At 48.6% G+C, this 25,343-nt stretch overlaps 1 protein-coding gene across 3 annotated transcripts in view; it reads left to right on the forward strand.

The window, feature by feature from the left end:
- GTF3C1 (general transcription factor IIIC subunit 1) overlaps positions 1-25,343 on the forward strand; it is a 2,762,707-nt gene that overhangs the window by 2,414,840 nt on the left and 322,524 nt on the right. For all 3 annotated transcript variants that reach the window (XM_086940909.1, XM_086940911.1, XM_086940910.1), the window contains one exon: positions 18,377-18,661. In XM_086940909.1, coding sequence (XP_086797035.1) covers positions 18,377-18,661 — 285 coding nt within the window. The remainder of the gene's footprint in view (positions 1-18,376; positions 18,662-25,343) is intronic.

Here is a 25,343-nt window from a genome sequence, read left to right on the forward strand (position 1 = left end):
TAGGTGGATCGTCTTGTGTATCCAAGCATGTTATTCCATGGCGAGGAAGGAGCCCCCGGCTGGTTTGCGGGCTCACTCCACTCGGGCCACGGCAACGACAACTGCCCTGGGCCGGGGAGTCCCCCTACAGGACATTTGCCAGGCAGCTACGTGGGCCTCGCTGCACACGTTTGCAAGACACTACTGCCTGGACAGTCAAGTCCGGAGGGATGGCTTCTTTGGCCGTTCCGTCCTCCAGGACTTTCTGGTGTGATATTGGTTCGCAGACCCACCACCGGGGTTGGTATTGCTGGGGTATCTATTCTAAGGTAAGGAATCTATCACTAACGTGTCTCTTTCAGAGGCACAAGTTACTACTTGTGTAACGATATATCTGTAAGAGACATAAGTTAGTGATAGATTCCTTACCGACCCACCCATCCTCCCCGTTCTGCGAACCGATATCTAGGGTTAAGGTCATCCCCTTTCAGGGCCCTAGTTTCGTGGCACCAGTGTTAGTTCTATCATGGCTCTGCGTATCTGGCGCGGAAAAGCTGTGTGTCAGAACTGACGTCAGCGCGCATGGGCGCCGTCTAAGTACTCAGACGACGTCATCCCGGCGCTCACGACACGGACGCGGAGCCGCAGACGACGCCTACCGGCGCGCAGGGGTATTGCTACGCAAAAGTTTCCGGATCCAGTCTGACGCCTGGGGATATTCTAAGGTAAGGAATCTATCACTAACTAATGTCTCTTACAGATATATCGTTACACAAGTAGTAACTTGTGCGTCACAACCAAAGGATAGGCCTAAGGAATCGCTGGGGCTACACTGTACTACCAAAGGATAGGAAGTAGGAGGCCCAAGGGAGGCGTGTGCAGAGTCTTTACTCACACGCAAGTTACCATAGAGTTAGAATGCGAACGAAAGAATTAGAAACTAGTTCTTTTAGGGCACTTCGGACTGGACTCGATGAAAGCTACTTGAATCTTAGACACTAGGTTAGTCAATACCCACAGGAGCACCGGAGTACTCGTGTTACCTCACCCACAGGAAGCTGGTGCATAGGTGTCAAAGTGTGTCGGGTTTCGTCGCTGAATCCTATGGAGCCTTGAAGAAAGATGCTGCGGACGACTACGAGAGAAGTGTCCGGTTGGATCTAAGGGAGGATCAAGGATGAAGAGTACCTGAAAGCAGAGGGGACAGAGTTTGGGTCACTAGCCAGTGACCAGGAAGGAACCAGGTGATGTCGCAAAGAAATCAGGTGATATCGTGAAGCTTGTCTCTGCAGCCACGTGGACAGGAGGCGTCGACGACGACCAGGAGTCGGGCACAGACTGTCCCACGAAGGCTCTCTCTGTCGCTGGTGTCGGCTTACGGATTGAGGTCAACAAGCCTTGGCAAAGGCAACCCACTCAGGAATCGAAGTTGCCTTCTTAATCAGACCAGCAAGGTGATGGGCTTCTTCTTTTCAGGGAAGCATGGGCCTGTCTGGAGCAACCAGACCAGCGGTGTAGATTCAAAGTTTTGTCGTCAAGATGGCCTCTAACCAAAGGGCAAGTGACCGGACAGACGCGTCGAGCAGAAAAATGCAGAAGGGCCCCACGCAGAACTCGTGGATTGCGGAGGGCTGATCTTCGGTGCAGATGTTGCTCGGGGCTGGGGCTTCTCAATCCCCAATGCACAGCTTCGAGGATGCCTCAGAAGCTGCACTGAAAGCAACTCGCTGACTTTCCAAGATGGCCGGTCCCACGTCTCCCATCGCCTCCACGGGTCTCAGCTTTGCTGAGGCTATGGATCGGGCTGAAGGAAGTCTGGAAGTCCGGGTCTTGTCAGGCTCTGTGCTCGGGCTCCGGCAGGAGGGTCGACAAAGCAAGCCGTTGATCGCTGGATGGTGCCTGGTTGTGCAGGGTGGTCACTCCTTGACCACAAGGGAGATTCTTCAGTCTTCTGTCTTCAGGTAGAATGTCGAAGGTCCAGAGTTTCGTTTCAAGTTTCTGTCAGGATAAATCTAAAGTCTTGGGACTCAGCTCCTACCTATATACCAAATCTAGGGGCTGGATTACCTGCTAGGTCCCTCCTATGGGTGGAACCAGGGAAGAGGGTGGTTACATCCCTTTCCCTTTGTCCAGTTTCGTGCCAGAGCTGGGGCTGGAGTGCCCCAGCACCGGTTTGAACTGGACTATGCATGGGACACCTTGTGTTCCCCAGGCAGTGTCTCATTTTTTCAGCCCTCCCTGCCCCAATCCACTATAGCCTGTCTGGGGTGGTGCTAGCGCCTCCCAAGACAGGAAACCTATTGTCCAAGCCTCCCTCGCTGGAAGGACTCCCAGCAGCAGAAGGTCAGACTTGTGTCTGTGGCAGCATCCATTTTGTGATGGAGAGGCTCTGGTTAACTTTAACCGGGATTAGTAGGAACAACATGTCTTCTCCGTCTAGAAGGGTGGAATGCTACCCCCGTCGCTAGAACTGGCAAGGGGGTAGTATTCCAAAGCGTATGACACCTTGCACAACATGTTTTGATAAAGCCAAACCAGAGTTAGAATTTAACCGCGAGGTTCATAAGGCACTTAAGAGCATATGGTATGGCAATATCCCAGAACAGCTATAAGGACATGATTCCGAAAGGTGCAGACAGGCTCCGCTCATGCTAGAGCCTCATCTCACATAAAACCAAGCACTCTGTCTCCAGGATTAAGGTCTGCCATAGGAGTGACTTATAGGTTATATATGTGTCTAGATATAAGGTTAGATATAGGAATACTATATCTAAGCAAGGGGTGATTACACAACCTTGCCCCAGCTGAGTGATCAGCCAGTTGTGTCAATTTGAGTGGCCAGCCATGGGTGGCATAATACATGCTGCAGCCCCTGTTAGGCCTTGGATGCACCTATGCCCTGGGTACCTATAGTACACTCTACAGGGGATCATAAGGTGACCCAATATCCAATTGGAGATGTACCTAAAGTACATGGAGTCCATTTTACAGTGAGAGCAGATAGCCTTGGGCCCTGATTAGCAGGATCCCAGGCCAACTAAGTCAAAAACCAGCTAAACACTAGGCAAAAAACTCGGGATAACCATAGTCAGGTAACCAACTTCCTACAGCCCTCACTAGGTGACACTTTTCGTAGCGAGTGGAGTTGCGGTCTTATATACGCCTTTCCGTCTATACCACTTCTGGCCAGAGTGCTGAAGAAGATAAAGCGTGACCGGGCCCAAGTCATTATTGTGGCTCCGGATTGGGCATAAAGAGTCTGATATCCTGAGCTGCTCAACATGGCCATCGATCCTCCGATCAGACTGCCTCTTCGGGAGGATCTTCTGTCACAGCAGCAGGGGACGATCCTCCACCTGACTCTGTCCAGCCTCTACCTCCTTGCGTGTAGATTGAGCAGCGGCAGTTGATGTCGTTTGACCTGCCTCCAGAAGTCTGCAATGTTATCTTGGCAGCCACTAAGATGGTGTACGCCTGCATATGGATCACATTAGTGGCAACGTGCACAGCAAAGGCTGTTGATCCCCTAAAGGGCTACCTCACTGCTATTTCATTTTAGTGATACGAAAATTAGAGCGACGCCAGAGGATCAGCTATGACCTTGGGAATGTGGAGCTCTTGCTTGGGTTGATGAATGAGTATAAATCCCTAGTAAAGAAGCAGAAAGGGATTTTTAAAGAAGAATGCTGGCCAAACCTTTTAGAAACAATTGAAAATAAAAATATAAAAGGATTCTGGAGGTTAATACAGGATGCTGCAGGAAGGGTACCGGGTACTATGAGCTGCGTTGTGGAGGAGGCAGCATGGGTAGACTATTTAAGTAACCTTTATAATGCTAAAAAGTCCCAGGAAAGCGAGAAGAATAGATCAACTCGGATAAGGGATGTAGAAGGTTTAATACCAGACTTCTCTATAGAGAAAGTGAAAGAAACTATTAAAAAATTAAACTTATCACGTGCAGCAGGTCCAGATAATCTTCCCGCCATCCTAATTAAAACCCAGATAGATTGGTGGGCTGGATTTTTATCCCACATGTTTGTGGCAATCCTGGCTTTAGGTCATTTCCCCAAATCCTGGAGAGGTGCCATAATTAGACTCTTGCATAAAAAAGGAGAAAAGAAAGACCCTAAGAACTATATGTTAATTAACTTATTAGATATCGGGGGAAAAGGTATTTTCTAAAATAGTCCTGGGAAAATTGAAAGAATGGGTGGAGCGGTAGTCAATAGTTCCAATAGAGCAAGGTGGCTTCAAGGAGGGGCACTCCACTATTGATCACTGCTTCGCACTTTGGGCTGTAGCGAGGAAGTCCTTGGAGCAGCAGAGCAAATTGTTTTGTTGCTTCGTGGACTTTCGAGCAGCCTTTGACTTGGTGGATAGGGACTGTTTGTGGGAGACATTGAGAAAGTATGATGTTCCAGCGGATCTTTTGTTGATTATCCAAGAACTGCATAGCCATAACTGGGCACGGGTGATTAAAGATACCTCTGGCGGCCTTACAATGGAAATACCGATAAACAATGGGTTGAGGCCAGGCTGTGTTCTGGCCCCGTTACTTTTTGCCATATTTGTAGCAGACTTGCCCCTTCTCCTGGGTACAGCCAGAGGAGCGAGCGCTAAAATAAATGGTAAGCATCTGTCCTGTCTGTTGTACGCAGATGACCTTGTAATAATGGATCAAACAGAGGTGGGGCTTCAGAGGAAGTTAAATGTATTCAATGAATATTCTATTGCAAAGCGACTTACAGTAAACATGGATAAGACAAAAATTCTATGTTTTGGGAAGAAGAGCACGAAGTTTAGCTGGTACTTGGGCCAAACCAAGCTAGAAACTGTAAGTGAATATAAATACCTCGGAATATGGTTCACAAGGTCTCTGAAGTGGGATTCCCATTTGGAAGCGCAGAAACTAAAAGCGCATTTAGTGGTATGCGGGTTGAAAAGATTCACCCATAGCTATGGCGATATGTCACATAAACCTCTCTTGACTGCCTTCAAAGCTATGGTTCCGCCACAATTCCAATATGGGGCTGAAGTTCTCTGCATCGATGGGAAAAGCACCTGGGATAAAGAGGAGGGAACATGTTTAAAAGCCTTGCTGTCCCTCCCTGGGTCGGCAATGATCCAGGCAGTTAGAGTAGAATTGGGCCTAACCGCATGGAATGTTCAGGTGCAGATGAGTCTCCTCAGGTTCTGGAACCGTTTGGGTCAGGGGGAAGTCACTAAGGTATCACAATGGTGTATGAAAGAAATTCAGACCAGTGAGTTAAAGTGGGCGAAGGCAACAAGAAGGAAACTCCTGGCCATTTGTGATTACCTGAATGTGAACATCGACCCTATGACACTCCAAACTAATGTTATAAAGAATGTTCTTAAAGTACATGGTAAAGAAATTTCTAGGGCGACAGACCAAATGTATCTGAGAGAGAAAGACTCTGTAAAGTTTATGAGCTCAGGATGGGAGAAAGACTCTAACTTTCCATATATAGACTTGCTACCAAACCGTTGGATAAGAGCATAAGGTCTTAAATTACGAATAGGTATTAATCCGATATTTACAAATAGTGCAATAAAAACTGCCCAAATGCATCCTGATGGTAAATGTGTGTGTAAATTATGAATGAAATGTGATATTTTGCACATCTTGCTGGATTTTTATATGTTTTTAAATTTACGTAAACAGTTTCTCCGCCCGATATTTTTAAAATATGAGGTTGAGGATCGCACGGGAGCTTCTAGTTGACATGGAAAATCTTGACATTGCGATAGGTATCGGGAAATATATGCAGGGGGTATATAAGTTCCTGATCTGTCTGGAGACCCAAAATAGCCAATAGTCCTATAATCCAAATGAATTTTGGTTTTAAATTGTATAAAGGTAGTTTTTAGGATAATTTTTACTGTTAAGAATATGAATTTGTGTTATGTGATTTTAAATGATAAAGGATGAACTGTGGTTTATAGATCAAATGGTCTAAATAAACATATTTTTGACTTGACTTGACTTGCTATTTCAGCCTTCCTTAGGCTTACTGATCAGCATTCTCTGTTCATGTCCCCGTTTGTAAATAGCTTACTTAAGGGCATTGCTCAACTTTTTCCTCCTGTTCCCTCCGTAATTCCCCAGTGGGACTTGAACTTGTTTCTTACATATCTTCTGTGCGCTCCCTTTGAGCCTCTATGTAACTGTCCTCTAAAGCTTCTAACTTTGAAAACTGCTTTTCTGGTGCCCATAACCTCTGCGTGCAGGGTGAGTGAGCTACAAGCTCTTTCTTCCAAGCCTCTCTTTCTGGCTGTCCATCTGGACAAGGTCGTCCTCAGAACTAGACCCTCCTTTCTTCCGAAGGAGGTTACTTCTTTCCACATTGGCCAAGCCAGCACTTTGCCCAACCTCTCTCTGCCTCCTTATCTATCAAAAGATCAAGAGAGGCTCCACCGTCTGGATCCAAAACGTGTGCTTTCTTTCTACTTGTTTCGCACCAAATAATTCCGGGTGGACCACCAACTCTTTGTTGGTTATGTGTGCGCTCAGACGGGTTGGGCCGTGCACAAAAGACCATCTGCAGGCGGGTCGTTCGGTGCAACAAAGCTTGCTTTCTTTGGCAAAAAAGGAGCCTTCAGTGGTCTGCACGCCCATTCTACCAGGACGACGGCAGCTACCACTGCTTTGGGACGGGGAGTCCCCCTTATTGACATCTGTCAGGCAGCTACGTGGACATCGCTGCACACGTTCACCAAGCACTACTGCCTGGACAGGCAAGTCCGGGGAGACGGCTTCTTTGGCCGTTCTGTTCTCCAGGACTTTTGGTGTGAACTTAGTTTGCAGACTCACCTATTCTTCGAAGGTAAGGAATCTATAACTAACTATTTCTTTCAGATGAATATATTACTTGCCTTCTGTAATGATATATCTGAAAGAGACACGTTAGTGAGAGATTCCTTACCTTAGAATATCCCCAGGCGTCAGACTGGATCGGGAAAGTTTTGCGTAGCAGTACCCTTGCGCGTCGGTAGGCGTCGTCTGCGGCTCCGCGTCCGTCGTCGGCGTCGTGGGCGCCGTGATGACGTCGTCAGAGTACTTAGACGCCGCCTCCGCGTGCTGACGTCAGTTTTTCTTTTTTCCGCGCCAGCCAGCGCAGATCTGGAAACAACAGTTCCCTAGTCACCTTTTGACTAAACTTTTGTGATCTTTTGATCCATTTCGAAGTCTTTACGACTCCGACGGTGCCATTAGGGATGCCCGGATTCAAGCATTGCGACGAGTGCGACCGTACCATGTCGGTCACGGATCCCCACCACCTGTGCCCGATGTGTTTGGGCGTCGACCATGACGACGAGGCCTGCTCCGACCGTCGGGCCCTTTCGAGGAAGCCAGGCGGGAGCGGTCCCGCAGGCGACTCGAAATCCGTCAGTCGGCCCCGCGCCGTGTGTGGTCCCGGTCCCACGGGAGGTCGAGGGACAGGTCACGGGGATGGAGCCGTCACAGCTCCGGGAGTCGGCGCCACTCCTCCGGGTCCAAGTCGTCAGGTAAGAAGCATAAGAAGTCGAAGAGACATCATCGCTCTTCTGACTCTCCCCGACGCTCGCGCGATGCGGCCGGGGGTTCAGATGACACCGCCCACGCGGCTCCTCGGGAGTCGCTGGCGCCGCGTTCGGCCCCATACCCCCCGGTCCCTGGGCTGAACGCGACGCCGGAGGAGATCGAGCGTTTCCTCATGGCCATGAGGTCCCTTTCTTCTCCGACTGGTTCCACGGCGCCTTCGGGCACAGCGAACCCATCTGGGGGCCCTAGTGGGTCGGCCGTCGGGTGCTTTTGCCTCGACGCCGCCGGCGCCTTCGCGCCCGGCGCCGCAGGGCCCCACGAACCCGACACCGCCGGTGCCCTCGGGCCTGGCGTCGCAGGGTACAGCGGCCCCGGCGTCGTCGGCGCCTTCGGGCCTGGCGCCGCTGGGCCCTCCTCGGGCGATGGATCGTCACCGGTGGGCCTTACGACCCCCCCGGCGTCGGTCCGTGTGGTGTCCCCTCCGGCGTCGTCCTCGGGCGGCGCCGTCCCCGATGCCTTCTCTCAATCGGTTCCGACGTCGGGACGACGCCTATCGGCGCCGATCTCTACGCCGTTTGGAGATTTTAGTTTCTATGAACCGACCTCATTCACTTACGACCCTGAATCTCAGGAGATGGGGGAAGAGGAGAATTGGGAGGGGTCTGTGGACCCTCTGGCAAGAGAGTGCTAGTCTAACATGGACTGGACAGGAGACCTTGGGGAGGCCAGTGGCCTGGACACCTCTCCAGACACTGGATTTGTCTCTCCTCCTACCGTGGCTTCGGAGGAGGGTGCTACTTATGGTGTGGTGTTGATGAGGGCTGCCAAGGCCTTAGGCCTTGAGCTCCCCGTCGCGGCCATGAGGACTAACCTCCTCACTGAGGTCCTTAAGCCGCAGTCATGCTCCATGGAGCCTCTGCTGCCGTTTAATGAGGCCTTGACGGACGTTCTTTTGGGCACTTGGTCCAGGCCCGCTACAGGTTCGCCTGTAGATAGGAACGTGGCCAGACGCCACCGCCCGGCCCCGGGTGACCCATGTTTCCTGTCCACCCACCCCACCCCCGAGAGTTTGGTTATCCAGGCCTCTAACTCCCAGACCGCCTTCCCGCCGGCCCCGCCGGACAGGGAGTCCAAGAGGTACGAGAACTATGCCAAGAAGATCTTCTCGTCCCTTAGCTTGGGACTGCGGTCTTCCAACACCGCATGCCTCTTGGGCCGTTACACCTACTCTCTGTGGGAAACGGTGGCGGAAGTGCTGCCAGAGTGTCCGTTGGAGGTACGGGCCAAACTCGGCCAAGCCCTAGTGGAAGTCCGGGACGCAGCAAAGTATTCAATCAGGTGCGGACTGGATACTACTGACTCGCTGAGCAGAGCGATGGCTACAACGGTGGCGGTACGACGCCACGCCTGGCTGAGATCCGCCAACTTTTCGGCAGACGTCCAAAATACACTCATGGACATGCCGTTCGATGGCCGTCGCCTCTTTGGCGACAAGGCAGACCACGCGCTTGAGCGCTTTAAGGACTCCAGGGCTACGGCCAAGTCCTTGGGCCTCTCGGCCCCGCGCCAGCAAATGGGTGCCTTTCGCTCCTTTCGTGGCCAAGGAAGGGGCGCCCCCACACGTGCCGCCAGCCACTCGCCGCAAACTGTCGTCCAGTGCGGCGGCGGCCGTGGTAACCGCCGTGGAGGCGGTCGGGGGAACAAGCGGAGCCAGTCCACACCTGCCCCCGCAGCATCCGCCTCTAAACCCTCCTAGTCCGTGCTTTTCGGCCCATGTGACGCCAGTGAGAGGCAGGGTTCGCCATCACCACTCTCACTGGCGCACAGTCACTTCGGACAGGTGGGTGCTGCAGATCGTCCGAAGGGGCTACTCCCTCCCCTTCGAGACGACCCCTCAAGCCATGCCACCGCAACACCACCGCGTATCGGGGGATCACTTGCGGCTCCTGCAGGAGGAAATTTCGGCCCTCTTGGCCAAGAGGGCCATTGAGCGCGTTCCTGGGCCAGAAGTAGGACGTGGTTGCTACTCCCACTACTTCCTGGTACCCAAGAAGGGCAAAGGGGGCCTACGCCCTATCTTGGATCTGAGGAACGTCAACGGCTTCCTCCGGAAGGAGAAGTTCAAAATGCTGACACTGGCTCAGGTCTTGGCTGCCCTAGACCCAGGAGACTGGATGGTAGCGTTGGACTTGCAGGACGCATATTTCCACATCCCCGTCCTGCCGGGCCACCGGCGTTACCTGCGGTTCATGGTAGGCCTCGAGCACTTTCAGTTTACCGTGCTCCCCTTAGGCCTTACCAGCGCTCCACGGGTGTTCACGAAGGTGATGGCCGTGGTCGCAGCTCATCTGCGCAGGTTAGGGGTCTCAGTCTTCCCCTACCTAGACGACTGGTTGTTGAAGGCGGGCTCGCCCCAGACAGTCGTCAGCCACCTCCAGACTACGGCGGATCTCCTGCACCAGCTGGGATTTTCCATCAATGTGCCGAAGTCACACCTGTGTCCCTCTCAGAAGCTCCTTTTCATCGGAGCGGTTCTCGACTCGGCGCAGTTTCGGGTTTACCCGACCGAACAGCGGGTTCGGGATATACAGGCTCTGATTCCGGTCTTCGGGCCGTTATCCCGGGTTTCAGTCAGGTTGACGCTGCGGCTTCTGGGGCTGATGGCCTCCTGCATCCTTCTGGTGCATCACGCACCGTGGCGTATGTGGGCTCTGCAGTGGGACCTGAAGTTTCAGTGGGCCCAGCACCGGGGCAACCTGTCCGACCATGTCCTGATCTCGGAGGGCACTGCGAGACAGCTGCAGTGGTGGCTCACGGACCGCGATTGGTTCAACGGCAGATCCCTCTCCCTTCCCCAACCGGAGCACGTAGTTGTGACGGACGCGTCCCTCCAGGGCTGGGGAGGCCACTTGGGAGAGGCGGAGATCAGAGGACTCTGGTCTCCGGCGGAGTCCCGGCTCCATATCAATCTGTTGGAGCTGCGGGCGATTCGTCTGGCACTGAAAGCATTCCTCCCGTCTGTCCGAGGGAGTGCAGTGCAGGTGTTCACGGACAACACCAACGCCATGTGGTACTGCAACAAACAGGGCGGAGTGGGGTCGTGGACCCTTTGCCAGGAGGCTCTGCGTCTCTGGCAATGGCTGGAACATCAGGGCGTGACTCTGGTGGTTCAACACCTGGCAGGTTCTCTGAACGCCAGGGCGGACGAACTCAGCCGTCGGTGCTCGATGGATCACGAATGGCGTCTGAACTCGGACATGGCACAAGGCCTCTTTCTGCGATGGGGAGAGCCTTGGTTAGATCTATTCGCCACCGAAGAGAACGCGCAATGTCATCAGTTCTGCGCGTTGGAATTTACAAGGCGGCACTCGCTCGGAGACGCTTTTCGTCGCGAGTGGAGCTGCGGTCTGTTGTACGCCTTTCCGCCTATACCTCTTCTGCCCAGAGTGCTGAAGAAGATCAAGCGCGACCGGGCACAAGTCATCCTTGTGGCTCCGGACTGGGCACGAAGGTACTGGTATCCCGAGCTACTCAGTATGTCAGTCGATCCCCCGGTTTGTCTGCCTCTTCAGGAGGACCTTCTGTCGCAGCAGCAGGGGACTGTCCTCCACCCGAACCTGTCCAGTCTCCACCTCCATGCTTGGAGATTGAGCGGCGACAGTTGAGGCCATTTGACTTGCCTCCTGAGGTTTGCAACATCATTCTGGCAGCCAGGCGTCCCTCCACAAAGACGGTATACGCCTGCAGGTGGAACAGATTTGTGGCATGGTGCACAGCAAAGGCTGTGGATCCCCTCAATGCCCCTCTCTCTGAGGTTCTTCTCTTCCTTCTTTCTCTTGCCCAGCAGGGCTCTGCTCTGGGCACTGTCAAGGGCTATCTTTCGGCTCTTTCAGCCTTTCTGAGGCTGCCTGACCAACCTTCTTTGTTCAAGTCCCCTATCGTAAATCGATTCCTGAAGGGCATCACTCATACCTTCCCTCCTGTTCCCTTCGTGATGCCTCAGTGGGACTTGAACCTGGTTCTAACATTTCTGATGTGCGCTCCCTTTGAGCCACTTCACAACTGTCCTCTTCGCCTTCTTTCTTTGAAGACTGCCTTCCTGGTAGCCATCACCTCTGCCAGGAGAGTGAGTGAGCTCCAGGCTCTCTCTTGTAAGCCTCCTTTCCTTTCAGTCCATCCGGACAAGGTTGTTTTGAGGACTAGGCCCTCCTTTTTGCCTAAGGTGGTCACGGCCTTCCACATTGGGCAGTCCATCACATTGCGAGAGGAGGAGCGGCTCCACCGTCTGGACCTAAAATGTGCGCTCTCATTTTATCTGAACCGCACTCAGCAGTTCCGGGTGGATGATCAACTCTTTGTTGGGTACGCGGGCGCTAAGAAAGGGAAAGCGGTGCACAAACGGACCATCTCTCGGTGGATTATCATGTGCATCCAGGCATGTTACTCCTTGGCTAAGAAGGAACCCCCTGTTGGGCTGAGGGCTCATTCCACTCGAGCCACGGCCACTACAACTGCCTTGGGCCGAGGTGTGCCCTTGCAGGACATTTGCCAGGCAGCTACGTGGGCCTCGTTGCACACGTTTGCAAGGCACTACTGCCTGGACAGTCAAGTCCGGAGGGACGGCTACTTCGGCCGTTCCGTTCTCCAGGACTTTCTGGTGTAATTATTGGTTCGCAGACCCGCCACCACGGGGATGGTATTGCTGGGGTATCTATTCTAAGGTAAGGAATCTATCACTAACGTGTCTCTTTCAGATGCACAAGTTACTACTTGTGTAACGATATATCTGTAAGAGACATTCGTTAGTGATAGATTCCTTACCGACCCACCCATCCTCCCCGTTCTGCGAACCGATATCTAGGGTTAAGGTCATCCCCCTTTCAGGGCCCTAGTTTCTTGGCACCAGTGTCGGTTTTTGTCATGGCTCTGCGCTTCTGGCGCGGAAAAGCTGTGGCTACGAACTGACGTCAGCACGCGGAGGCGGCGTCTAAGTACTCCGACGTCATCACGGCGCCTACGATGCCGACGACGAACTCAGAGCCGCAGACGACGCCTACCGACGCGCAAGGGTACTGCTACGCAAAACTTTCCGGATCCAGTCTGACGCCTGGGGATATTCTAAGGTAAGGAATCTATCACTAACTAATGTCTCTTACAGATATATCGTTACACAAGTAGTAACTTGTGCATCTGTAAGAAACCTAGGTAAGGTATAGAATTTTACTGCCCCATCCATCCTCCCCGTTCTGCGAACTGACTTCTAGGGTTAAGGACTTCCTTTTAGGGCCCTAGTTTTGTGCACCAGTGATCAGTGTCTTGCATGCCTCTGCCCTTCTTCCGTGGAAAGTCGTGTGCAGAACTGACAGTGCGCAAGGGCGGCGACTATGTAGCTACCGTGACGTCATCCTGGCGACCACGTCACCGAAGATGAACGTGGAGTTGAGCGACGCCAACCTTCCAACGCGCAGGGGTAGTACTAACGAAAAACTTTCCGGATCCAGTCCGATACATGTGTATAATTGTAAGGTAAGGAATCAATAACAAACCTTTGTTTCTTCCAGATATATTGTTACCGAAGGTAAGTAACTTGTTCATCATAGCCGATCCCCTTCAGGGCCCTAGCTTCTTTTTAACACCCCATGGTCATTCACTTCATGGCTTTGCGCTTCTGGCACGGAAAGTTGTGAAAAGTACTGACATCAGGGTGCTGGAGTGGCAGTTATATTGACGATGCGGACGTCGCGAGTAATGCAACACGGACAATGTCACGAGGAATCGACCAACGCCATATACTGGTGTGCACGGGTACTGCTAAGAAGAACCTTACTGTTCCGGGCTGACACCTGGAAGTTCAAAGGTCAGGAATCTGTGGCTAGATCATGTCTCTACCAGATAAGCGGTTACCGAAGGTAAGTAACTTGTCCATTCTTCACAGTAAGTTGTACCTGTGGTAGTGTCACCCCAAATTGAGCTGGCTCTTAGCTTTATTAGTATTAACTGGTCTTACTTTCTAATATTTGGGACAGACCATATTTTACGTAGTAAGTGTTGCTATCCACCCAGTCAGTGATCTGCAACCAAAACTAAGATTTGAAAAAAATCTTTATATTATGACAAAACACTTGCCAGGTGTTGATTTTGTTAATTTCTTATTGAAACTATACAGTAGCAATCTCTAATTATGGAGCACATTAAATTGGTAATCCCATCTTTGATAACAATTGTTGAAATATGTTTACTTATAACAAACTATCTGCCTAAATGTAATAACTGAGAAAATGATATTTGCGCTTACCCAGCATTGTGGTATACATGCTTTTTTTTGGCCTTTTTTTAGAATGACTAGTTTGACCATAGGAAGCCCTGGCGTAGCATGGTGAGGTGGGTTAAGCACCTTAACAGTATTTACTCCATTCTGAGTAGACTCGAAGAAACAGTTGTACGGTGTGCGCCACGTGTTCTCTCTTGTGCTCCATAGTGATTAGTCCTCTGCAGAAATTAGTTTTTTGATTCACCTCCAAATTAATCCCAGGGAGACATTAACTCTCACTCACTCTGCAGATCTCGCACTATGGTCGCCCAACTCCTTTGAGCTAATGCTTGTCATGACCTGTTTATTCAGCGTTGCCAAATTAGCATAACAAAAAACCTGGACTACTTTTCTGTTTTCACAGTGAAGATTCATACATTTGATACGGGCACCACATAGTATGCTGCAAGCTTTTCCTGCTGCTTTTGGCAATTCTTCCTCTACCTGCGTCACTTTTAAGAACGCTTTTAGGGCACATTGCAAGAGCAGTCCTTGAGAAATTTTATAAAATATTACTGTTGTTCAGATTTCCGACAGACACATCGGTATCTGGATTAGTTGTCATTATCAGGGATTGTAAAAATATGTTTGTGCCTGTTGTCTCAATAGTCAAGACTTTAGGGGAACCAAGAGATTCCCTTGTGAACTGCGATGGTGTTTCTCAGGACATTTAGCCTCCCTTAGTAAAGAAAAGAGGGTGCTGACACACTCAGTACAATGTCTTGGTGCCATGAGTAACACTGACCAACCGGGGCCTAAGCAAACAGTCAGAATGTAAAGACAAGCATTTGGCTCCAATGCAATCTCAGTAGTCTATATGGCCGGTGGAGATCCACATGGACACATGCACCTTACAGAAAAAGGTTTTCCGTTGTAAAGGTAAGAGTTAAATAAATTACGTGTAATATCACATTTCATTCTATCCCTCTGTTAACTTTAATAAGGACAGTCGAAGAGATAACCAGCCCCAACAGGAAGGTCCAACACATATCTTCTGAGAAGAGACTTGAAAATTGAACGAACATTGTGAGATTATGAGCAGTCTGGGTTCCATGCATGCTTAATCAGATAACAAAAGCTTTGTACGAGATCATTGTCTAGGTATTCAACAGTGAAGAATTAACAGATGAAAAGGGGTGGCCCTGAAAATACCTGCTATGTGAAATGTTTGACAGCAGGTTAGAAGATCCTTAAATACAGAAATATATGTTCCATCTTGGCCTTTCTGTCAGACTTACTTCATTACCGGAATCCATATCTTAACTTAAGAAAGCCTTTTCCCTTAGTGCATGTGACAAAGCAAAATACTCTGATTAGGAATAATGTTTGTACGGTAGCAAAAGAAAGTGTTCATCTCAGATCTGAAAACATATAGCCAAAAACCTAGCATTCTTTCAATAAAGGAACTAACAGCGTTGTTGTTGAATCGTGAGCTTTTAATTTCTTCTACATATTCTTCATGTCTACAGAGACATAGCTCTCTTCCCCTTGAAAGTTCCTTTTTATTCTTTATCAGGGATATTGTAGGAAGGTGGCTACCTGACTATGGTTACCCCAGATTTTTTTGCCTTGTGTTTAGCTGGTTTTCGACTTAGTTGGCCTGGTTCCCTGCTAATCAGGGCCCCAGGCTATCTCCTCTCTCTGTAAAATGGATTCCATGTACCCTAGGTGCATAACTAAATTGGCTTGGGTCACCTTATCGGCCCCTGTACAGAGCACTATAGGTGCCCAGGGCATAGGTGCATCCAAGGCCTACCAGGGGCTGCAGCATATCTTTTGCCACCCCTAGCTGGCTATCCAAAATTGACACAACTGGCTGATCACTCAGCTGGGGCAAGGTGGTGTAGTCACCCCTTGCTTAGATATAGTATGCCTATATCTAAACCTATCTGGACACATATAAACCTATAAGCCACTCCTATGGCAGGCCTTAACAATCCTGGAGGCAGAGTGCGTGGTTTTATGTGAGATGGTGCTCTAGCATTAGCTGAGCCTGTCTGCAGCTGTCTGGACCAATTCCCTAAGCTGTTCCGGGATAATGCCATACCATATACTATTAAGTGCATTATAATCCTCGCGGTTATATAGCAACTTTGGTTTGGCTTTATCAAAACATGTCGTGTAAGATGTCATACGATTTGGAATACTATATCCTCGACAGTTCTGTCGACGGGGATAGCATTCCACCCCTCTAGAGGGAGAAGACCTGTTACTTTACTGAAACGCGATTGATTTTTAAAAGAGCCTCAGATCCACAAAATGGATGCTTCTGCCACAGACGCAAGTCTGACCTCCTGCTGCTGACCGAAACTCAGCAGAGGAGGCCTGGACAAAGGCTTTCCTGTCACAGGGAGGTGTTACACCACCCCAGACAGGAGATAGTGGATTGTAGCAGGGAGGTTTGAAAGAAACCAGACACTGCCTAGGGCGCACAAGGCTGCCCCTTGCATAATCCGGCCAAACTGGTTCTGGGGCACACCAGCCCCTGTCCCAGCGCGGCCTGGATCAAAGGGAAAGGGGTGTATCCACCCCCTTCCTGGGTCCCACCCATAGGAGGGGAACTAGCAGGTAATCCAGCCCCCTAGATTGGTATAAGAATGGGAGCAGTGCCAACGCACTCAGATTATCCTGATGAAACATTTGAAACGAAACTCTGGACCCTTCGACATCCTACTCAACGTAGAAGACTGAATAATCTCCCTTGTGGTCAAGGAGTGACCACCCTGTGCAAACAGGCACCATCCAGCACCTCAATGTCTGCTTTGTTGCAGTTCCCGCCGGAACTCGAGCGACAGAGATCGACGAGATCAAGCTTGCCTGCCTTCTTACAGCCCGATCCACAGTCCCTGCAGAGCTGAGACCCGTGGAGGCAACCGGAAGCGTGCGGCACGCCATCTTGAAAAGACCACGAGACGCTGACTGTGCAGCCCACGAGTGACCCTCGAAGCTGTACACCGGGGTTTGAGAAGCTCCAACCCTGAGCCACTCTTGCACCGAAGCTCACCCCTCTACACTCGATGAGTGCTGCGTAAGGGCCTTCTGCTTTCTTTGGCTCGACGCATTGGCCCGGTCACTTGCCAGCTGGCTTGTGGCCCCTGTGCCGGCGAAAACCTAAAACCGACTTGTGATTCTGGTTGCTCCAGACTTGCACCCGCTCCTCTGAAAAGGAGCACCCGCTCTAACTCTCCTGGTCCGAGTGAGAAGCAATCTTCCAGTCCTGCGTGGATTGCTCTTGCCAAGTGTTGTTTGCTCCGATCTTGAAGCCGACAGCGCCGACGGTGAGAGCCTGCGTGGGACAGCTCGTGACCCGCTCCTGGACGTCGCAGATGCCCCAGAGCCCACGTGGCAGCGGAGAGAAGCTCCTCGACAACCACCTGATTGCGCCCGACATTGCCTGGTTCCGTCCTGGTTCCACCCTGGTCACTGCTGAGTGACCCAGACTCTGTCCCCTCTGCATTCAGGTAGTTTTCTACTCTGAACCACCCTTAGATCACACCGGACACTTCTCCTTCACATCGCCTGCAGCATCTTCAGCTTCAAGCACCAAGAACCTGCGTGACGAAACCCGACGCCACTTTGACCCTATGCACCCGCTTCCTGTGAGTGAGGTAACTCAGCAACGCCGGTGTTCCCACACTGGTACACACCTCTAGGGCCTCTGTCTAAGGTTTTGTCCATCTAGGTTCAGCGGAAGTATCCTTAAACTCTATTTGTGTAACTTTTACGCACCATTGACTTTGCATTGGTGCATGCGTGTGCTTTAAGCGCTGCACCCGAATCCCGTGGGCTTTTCCCGACCTCAGCATTGCTTGTCCCGACTGCCCCAAGCGATTCCCTAGGCCCTAGGCCTAACCACTGTTCGATTGGTATCTCTTATACCACTTTCTTAATATATGGATTGAGTGGCCACCCGCCCTCATCCATAATTGTGCAACTTTGTATGTTATACTGTGCTTTTGATTTAACGCTTGTGCCCCTTTGCTCATAAAGAGTACTGGGGATTATTTTAGAAATAAACACATATATTTTTATAATATATACTTGTGTGGTGTCCTTTCATTTGATATTACAGGATTGTGATTGGTAAAACAGCTCGCTTAACACGACCTCTTGAGTTTAGCCTTTAAGGCTGCTTAGTCTATGCTACCATTAAGATAGCTTGTCTATAAGGTTGACTTACAACCAGACACCATAAGGGATTGTTTGGACTGATACAAGGTGGTTCCAGAATTGGAAACATCATATATCAGGCCAACGTCTCACAGATATATTTTTGGGCTGAGCCCCATTTATCTGCCTGGTGATCTCTTTTGAGTAGTGCCAAGTGGTACTGGTCTTGATACTTCTGGCACATAGAAAGCCACTCTAAAATCCCAGCCTACTATCCAGCGATATTTCAGAGATGAAAGATCTGTATAGGGAATAGTCTTTATAAGAATAATAGTTATTTATGGAAAGTAACTCATTTGTTTTTCTAAATTGCTGTAATCTGTTTTTGTGCCACAATCACACAGCGTTTCATATATTTTTTTCTTTATTTGTAGGATTTTTACCTGGCGCTTTCCAAACTCTATTTGTACGGAGTCCTTCCAGTTTCTAGAGATGCTGAAGGCTGCTGGTACTACAGAGGACACTGATTCTTATTGTGTGACAGAAGAGGAAATTGTCACTGCCCAAGAGGATATTCTTTTCTCAATTGATGGTCCTGGAGGCAACTGCATCACTCTTCTTTCTCTTCTCTTTCTGGGCCTTGTATCGATGAATGTAAAAATCCCAGCACAGATTGTCGTGGTAGACAGCACAATGGTGGAAAATGAAGTTATTAAAAGGTAATAGGTACACTTAGTGCCTTAATTATCGATCTTACAAAGTTTGGTAATTTTATTTGACTCTTTTGAAGTGGCAGTGCATGAGGATTGTGGCATTATTCTGAACATTTGCATGGAAGAAATAAAGGTTCTAAGCATTTGTTTCTCATTCTAGATATGTGTGCCAGAACTATTCCTTGTGCCTTTTTTCTGCGCTGGAAACCTTTGATCAATCTTCATTGGCCCTGGTAATAGGGTGAGCATCTAACCTAGTGGCTGCATTGAGCCCCCTGTAGTCCACACAAAACCTAATTTCTCTCTTACCACCCTGGGCATGAGGTTTGGGTCCCAGGACCACTGGACTAGCCAAGGGCTATCTGAGGGTTTAGTTACTCCCAATTCCAGCATCTTTTAGACCGAAGCCCTGATGCAATATCTGACATGGTCAGGCTGCCTGTAAACCTTATTTTGTAACATGTAGACTCTCAACTGTGTCCACTTCATGGGTACACCAAGTGGTCTGACTAGGAGTTATAGAAAACGTATGTCTGTATTGATTGAGGACCTTCCTGCAATCAATCTGCTGTTGCTCAGTGAGGCTGCCTGCCAAGGCTACACCATCAACTGAGCGATCATCAGGGTTCTGTGAGAGTAGATCAGGAAGTGGGTCACTCTCTTCCACCTGTCCCTCATCGGTAGCCATGAGCAAGCCCATGTCTGCCCTGTCCACACAGGTTTGAGCCTGTTCACATGGAACACCCTATGGGGGCTCTTGGGAGTTCCAAGGTCCACCAAGTAGGTGACCTCTCCCTTCTGCTCATGAATAGTATGGGGTCCACTCCACTTGTCTTGGACAGCTGTCGGGCCACAGGCTCCAACACCCATACTTTCTGTCCTGGCTGATACACAGTCAGTACAGCCTTTTGGTCATGCCAAGCTTTTTGCAATTCTTGACTTGCCTCAAGGTTTTTGCTAGCCTTCTTCATATATTCAGCCACCCTGGAGTGGAGACCAGGTACATAGTCCACTATGTCTTGCTTGGGAGGTTTGAGAGGTAACTCCCATCCTTCCTTCATCAAACACAAGGGACCCCTAACTGGATGCCCAAACAAATGTTCAAATGGGCTGTTGCCAACCTCCTTTTGTGGGACCTCTCTGTAGGCAAAGAGAAGGCAGGACAACAGTACATCCCATTTTCGCTTAAGTTTTTCTGGGAGGCCCATGATCATGCCCTTTGGGCTTTGTTGAACCTTTCAACCAAGCCATTGCATTATGGTTGATAGGGTGTGGTGAACGTGTAGTTCACTCCACACTCCTTCCATATTGCAGTGATATAACGACATGATGTTTGTACCTCTGTCGTTTCGTTTCAAAAACTTTATTCGATTCAAAACAAAAGAATCATAAAAGTTGAACAATTACATTTACAAACATAATTTAAAAATCATTTTTAAAGAGAGTCTTACAGTTATAACACTATAAAATTCATTAGTTAATATAATCACAAATAAAGCCCATAGTTTTACTTTCAATTAATTCAGATGGTTCATGAATTCTTCGTACCGGGGTATATATTTGAGGGCAGGTAAGATAAGTAATAGAAAATCACAATGCAACAGTATACGATGTACATGATCAAAGGGTCAGCTTCTTGGGGCCATATTTAGCCATACCGTTTTCTAATCAAGAGTGACACTTGTATAAAGTTTAACATTGCACAACAAACACCAGATGATGACAAAGATAATAAATAATCATAACCCTCTTTGTAATGGCATGGTTGTTTTTCCTTGAGGATCGGCTTAATAAACCTGATTCTCGGGTCCTTGTATAGAGAACAGAAAAGAACAATATGCATCGTGCTTTGGCTGTCTTTGTTATTACAAGGACAGGGGGGCAGTTTCTCGCACCAGCCTCCCTGTTTAGGAAACGCATAAAGGAAGTGCAGGGTTTGTAACCTAAACCTTGTCAAATAAAATCGCCATTGCACATGATTTGTGAAGGTTAGATAAAACTGGTGCTGCAAAGTGGCCTTAGGAACATAAGGGCTAACCAGGGAGTTCGCAAGCGGTGATTTCCAGTAATTTGTTTTAATTACAGTTTTGATATCTCCCTGTATATTTTCGGGATTGTCAAATATATCTCCCAAGCCTATTCTATGGAGCATTTCTTTTACATAAGATATCCAGGGATCTGATTCATATTTGCCAGTTCTAAGCAGTCCCGGAGGATATCTCTGGTAAGCTGTAAGTCCTCTGATAGCCATATTTTGCCCCATAACAATAAAGGGGAAAGGCGAATGATGTCACTCACATAGGTTAGACCTATTTCGTTATGGGCAAACCTGTTTGAAGAGCCTGATGGAATAGCCAATACACGTTTTAAAAATGTATTCTCCATAATCTGTATCGTGTCAGGGCAATCGGTCCCCCAAACCCCTGCCCCATAGGTAGCAACCGACAAACATTTAGCTTTGTACAAGGTTTTTAGATGTATGACAGGTTTTTGGCCTAATTTGCCACAGAAACGAAACAGACCCTCTATTGAGCGACTAGCACTCTGAACTCGTGTCTTCATTAACGGGGCCCAGCTTAGTTTGTTGTTGAAAAGGTTTCCCAGATAATTAAAATTTTCAACCTTTTCAATAATGGAGTTACTTACTACAAACTTTCTACTTTTGGTGCCCTTTGGGCCACAGACCATAACAAAGGATTTTGCAAAGTTTACCTTGAGGTCTAGGTCCAACATAAATTTGTGGAAGGCATCAAGACAATGCTGCATACTATTTGCTGTGAGTGTCATGAGTACCGTGTCGTCGGCGTAAGAAAGCATTGGAATGCTCCTGCCGTTGACCTTTGGGAAATCATGACAGTGGTCCAACAGATATTTTTCTAGACCATTGGTGTATACAAGAAACAAAAAAGGAGCTAATATGCATCCTTGTCGGACGCCCTCAGTTGAGAGGATAGACTTAGTTTTCTCTCCCCCTGGCCCAAACCTTATGGCTACAGTAGTAGATTCATGGAGTCTACGGAGCAAAGTGACCAAGGGTTCCTCGAAACCCATGACCTCCATCATTTGCCACAGCTTGCTCCGACACACAGTGTCGAATGCACTTTAGAGGTCCATGAAGGCAAGATGAATTGAAGATTTCCTTGCCTTCATGTATTTCCCTATGATCAGGGCCAGGTTCAGGCACTGTTCGACAGTACCTTTGCCTTTTCTGAATCCATATTGGGAATTCACAATAAGGCCCACAGAGTCTGCCCATGATTCTAGTCTGGCTAAAATGACCCTACCCAGAATCTTACATGATGCATCAATTAATGAGATTGGGCGATAGCATCGGGGGTCTGATCTATCGCCCTTCTTAAAAATTGGCACCACTACTGCCTCCTTCCATGATGCCAGAATACGGCTAATGACAAATGCTCTAAAAACGTTTAACAGCACGGGGGCCCAAGCCTTAACATTGTGCTTAAAAAAGTCCAAAGGCACTAGATCAGGGCCAGGTGCTTTTAATGGTATGCCTTTCGACAGAGCATCTTCCACTTCTTGCAGGGTGAGCGATGAGCTCAAGGACAGGGAGGATTGAGAGACCACCGTTTCCTTTGCATCTCCTGGTGATAGTTCGTTGGGTAAAGTTCCATGGGGATTAAAAATGTTCCCGAAATGTGATTCCCATGTTTCACATGCAATCTGCATCACAATATTGTCCTTGCCATTATTTGTAAAAAGGGGGCGATTGATGACTTCCCAGAAAAGCCTGCTATCCTTCAGTTCCGAGGCCTTTTCTAGATCTTCCCAGGCTTGATTTTTTAAATCCGACTTTCTTGTTTTTATGGCTTCTTTATAGGCCAATCTGGATGCTCTAACCAGTTCTATATCCCTAGGTTTTTGTTTTAATGCCGCTTTCAGAGATCTGTTTGTTGCCGAACATGCAGCATCAAACCATCTTGGGCCTAGCCTTTTGTTTTTACCAATTGGTTTTGTGAGGCGTTCGGCTACATGCCTACATAAAGATTCAAAGTTTCCTATGACCTTTTCTGGGTTAGTTGTAGGTGTTAGACATGCCTCGTATTCAGAGCTATATCCATTTAGGATCTCTGCCTCAAGACCCACCGCATCTATTTTACCCCATTTAAGAGTAATGCCTTTGTTCCTGCTATACTTTACAGGTTGCTCCCAAACAGGGTGTGTGGGTTTAATAGGACAAAGCAGGGATAGGATTAGAGGGTTGTGGTCACTGGCAGCATTAGCAATTACTTCCAACTTATCAACATAGTAAAAGTGCCCACTGGAGACAATTACAAAGTCAATAAAACTCATTGTACCTCTGGTACCCTGAAACGTCGGTATTGGAGTAGAATTTAGGCCAACCCAGGGCTCCGCTATGCATAAATCATTTAGAATAATGATGTTGTTTAAGGCGTCCCCCTGGGGTGTATGTTTGAAGTGTAACAGGGGTTGATCATGGGAGTCTCTCAAGCCACACACCTTCGAGTCCCCATAAGTGCATAATGAACAGTTGAAATCTCCCACCCAGATGACAAATAATAGGGGTTGCTCTTGGCGTGCCCTGGCTATGGCCTCCTCCAATTTCGACATTACGAATGTCTCATTGTTGTCAAAGATGTTATAATACCAGTTAATCAGCAACAATGGTTCAGGAAACAAATTAACCAACATCAACACTTGAAACCATGGGGAGTCAACTATCATAGAAGTTACAAGTTTACATAGTTTTAAGGAGGTTGCTGTCATTAGGCCACCTTTTGCCCTACCCACTTGTGAAGTATCGCTAGGGTGTTAAAGGCTTGGAAGCCCTCGATGTTCTGGGTGGATCGGCTCCATGTTTCCTGAAGGCACAAGATGTCAGAGTCACCCACAAAGTCTAACCATGCCTCATCCTCCAACCTTGAGGAGAGCCCAGCAATGTTCCAAGAAATTAGACGCATCCTTAGTTCATTTTGGTTCTTTCTGACTGGTTCAGGTAATACTTCCAGGTTATACCTTAAGATGATTGAACTTGGTTCACTTTCTTTAGTAAGGTCTGCCTCAGGGGCTTGGGCGTTAGAAGTACGATCGTCACCAACGGAAACATTCTCCCGTGAGTTATCGTTACAAATTTCTCCCTTCTCCCTCTGGCTGGGCTCACCTATTGTTAAGGTATTAGCAATACAGGGAGGATTTTGTGATGGTCAATCTAACTCTTCCATACCTGCAAGTGGATCAAAACGGTTTCTTAAGGGGATATTGCTTGGGAACCATCCTAGGTAATCTTCCCCCTGATATCTTGGTCTTAGGTCGTTGTGCCAAGTTTGCGAGGGGTGGTTATTGTTATAAATTGATCCCCAATGGAAGCCATCACTCTGTTGCGGAGGTCCCCAGTTTTTTTGATTTGGCCATACGGCCCTATTTCTCCGGGCCCACCCAGGGTGTGTTTCACTGTTGAATGCCTGCCCAGTGTTCTTGTAAAGCAAAGTCGGGGGAGCAAAATTCAAATTTGGGTAAAAGTATTCTAGACCTAGACATTGAATATCCCCAACTCTAGCAAATCTCGGTTTACAGCAGATAATATGTTTTACCCAGGTATCACTGAAGTTGATCAGGATACAGTCCCCCTCTAGGTCCTTCTCGCTTGGGCCCACCCAGGGGACTCTGCGCACACTAAGTATTTTTGTTTTGGAATCAGGAGGGAGTGGTCTGTTAATGTTAAGCCAGTATATTTTTTTGTTTTTTAGTTCCTGAATTGATTCCGTTTTATTGGGCAAAACTGGGGGTACTCCAGTGAGTATTACCATAAAAGGGGCTGAGTCTGGGGGCAAGTTTACAGGTGGTAGTTTCCTTTTGTGTGCTCTCTCGTTGTCGTTACTTACTGCAGGCCCCTGTGAACATGTTTGTTTGGGCCCTTGGGTAGTTCCCTGTTTAGCGATAGTAGCTTCTGGTGTTGGTGTTGGTGTTGCACTACCCATATTTTTACTAGGGGGCCCCACAGTGACCGCCACTGCAGGTTTAGTACGAGCTAATGGTACAGGTTTTGTGCGTACTAAGGGGACCGGTGCTGCCCTAGGGTCACCAGTTGTGAGTGCTTTAAAAGTTTTACTCACATTTTTATTCTCTCCCCCTTTTTTTTGGATTACTAATGTTGGTGTTACCATTTTTATTGTTGTTATTAATGCCCCCCTCCTCAGGTAATTTATTCTTCAGTGCTAAAGTTTCAAGGGAATTGGTGTTAAGAGAGATGAGATGTTCCAATTGGTCTAATTTTAAATTAACAATTTGAATTTTCTCTAGGACGGGCAGCAAGAGCATCTGCACTGTTTTCTCAATTACTCCCAGAAGTCGGTCATTATTATTGATATTAAATGAGAAAGTTTTCTGACCCGCATCAACTAGGTGGGTGCCCTTTTGCTTGGGAGGAATTGTCAAAGCTTTAGGTGGTGCTGGCTTCGCTGACTTAGATCTAGTTCCTTTTCTATGGTTTCCCCCTCTTTTACGTTTACTTGGATTGTTAGGTTCCCGCTCACAAAGTACTACATGATCTTGTGGAAGGATAGGCCCATTGTTGCTCAAGTTACTCAAGTTGCCATCTAAGGCATTTTCCCCCGTAATACCTGATGGAATAGGTATAGGAGTGAGTATAGGTGCTTCAGCTTGAGAATCCCCTGGGTCTACTATCGTAGTTGTCTGTGAATCAGAA

This window comes from Lissotriton vulgaris, chromosome 10, assembly GCF_964263255.1.
Source record: "Lissotriton vulgaris chromosome 10, aLisVul1.2, whole genome shotgun sequence".
NCBI lineage: Eukaryota > Metazoa > Chordata > Amphibia > Caudata > Salamandridae > Lissotriton > Lissotriton vulgaris.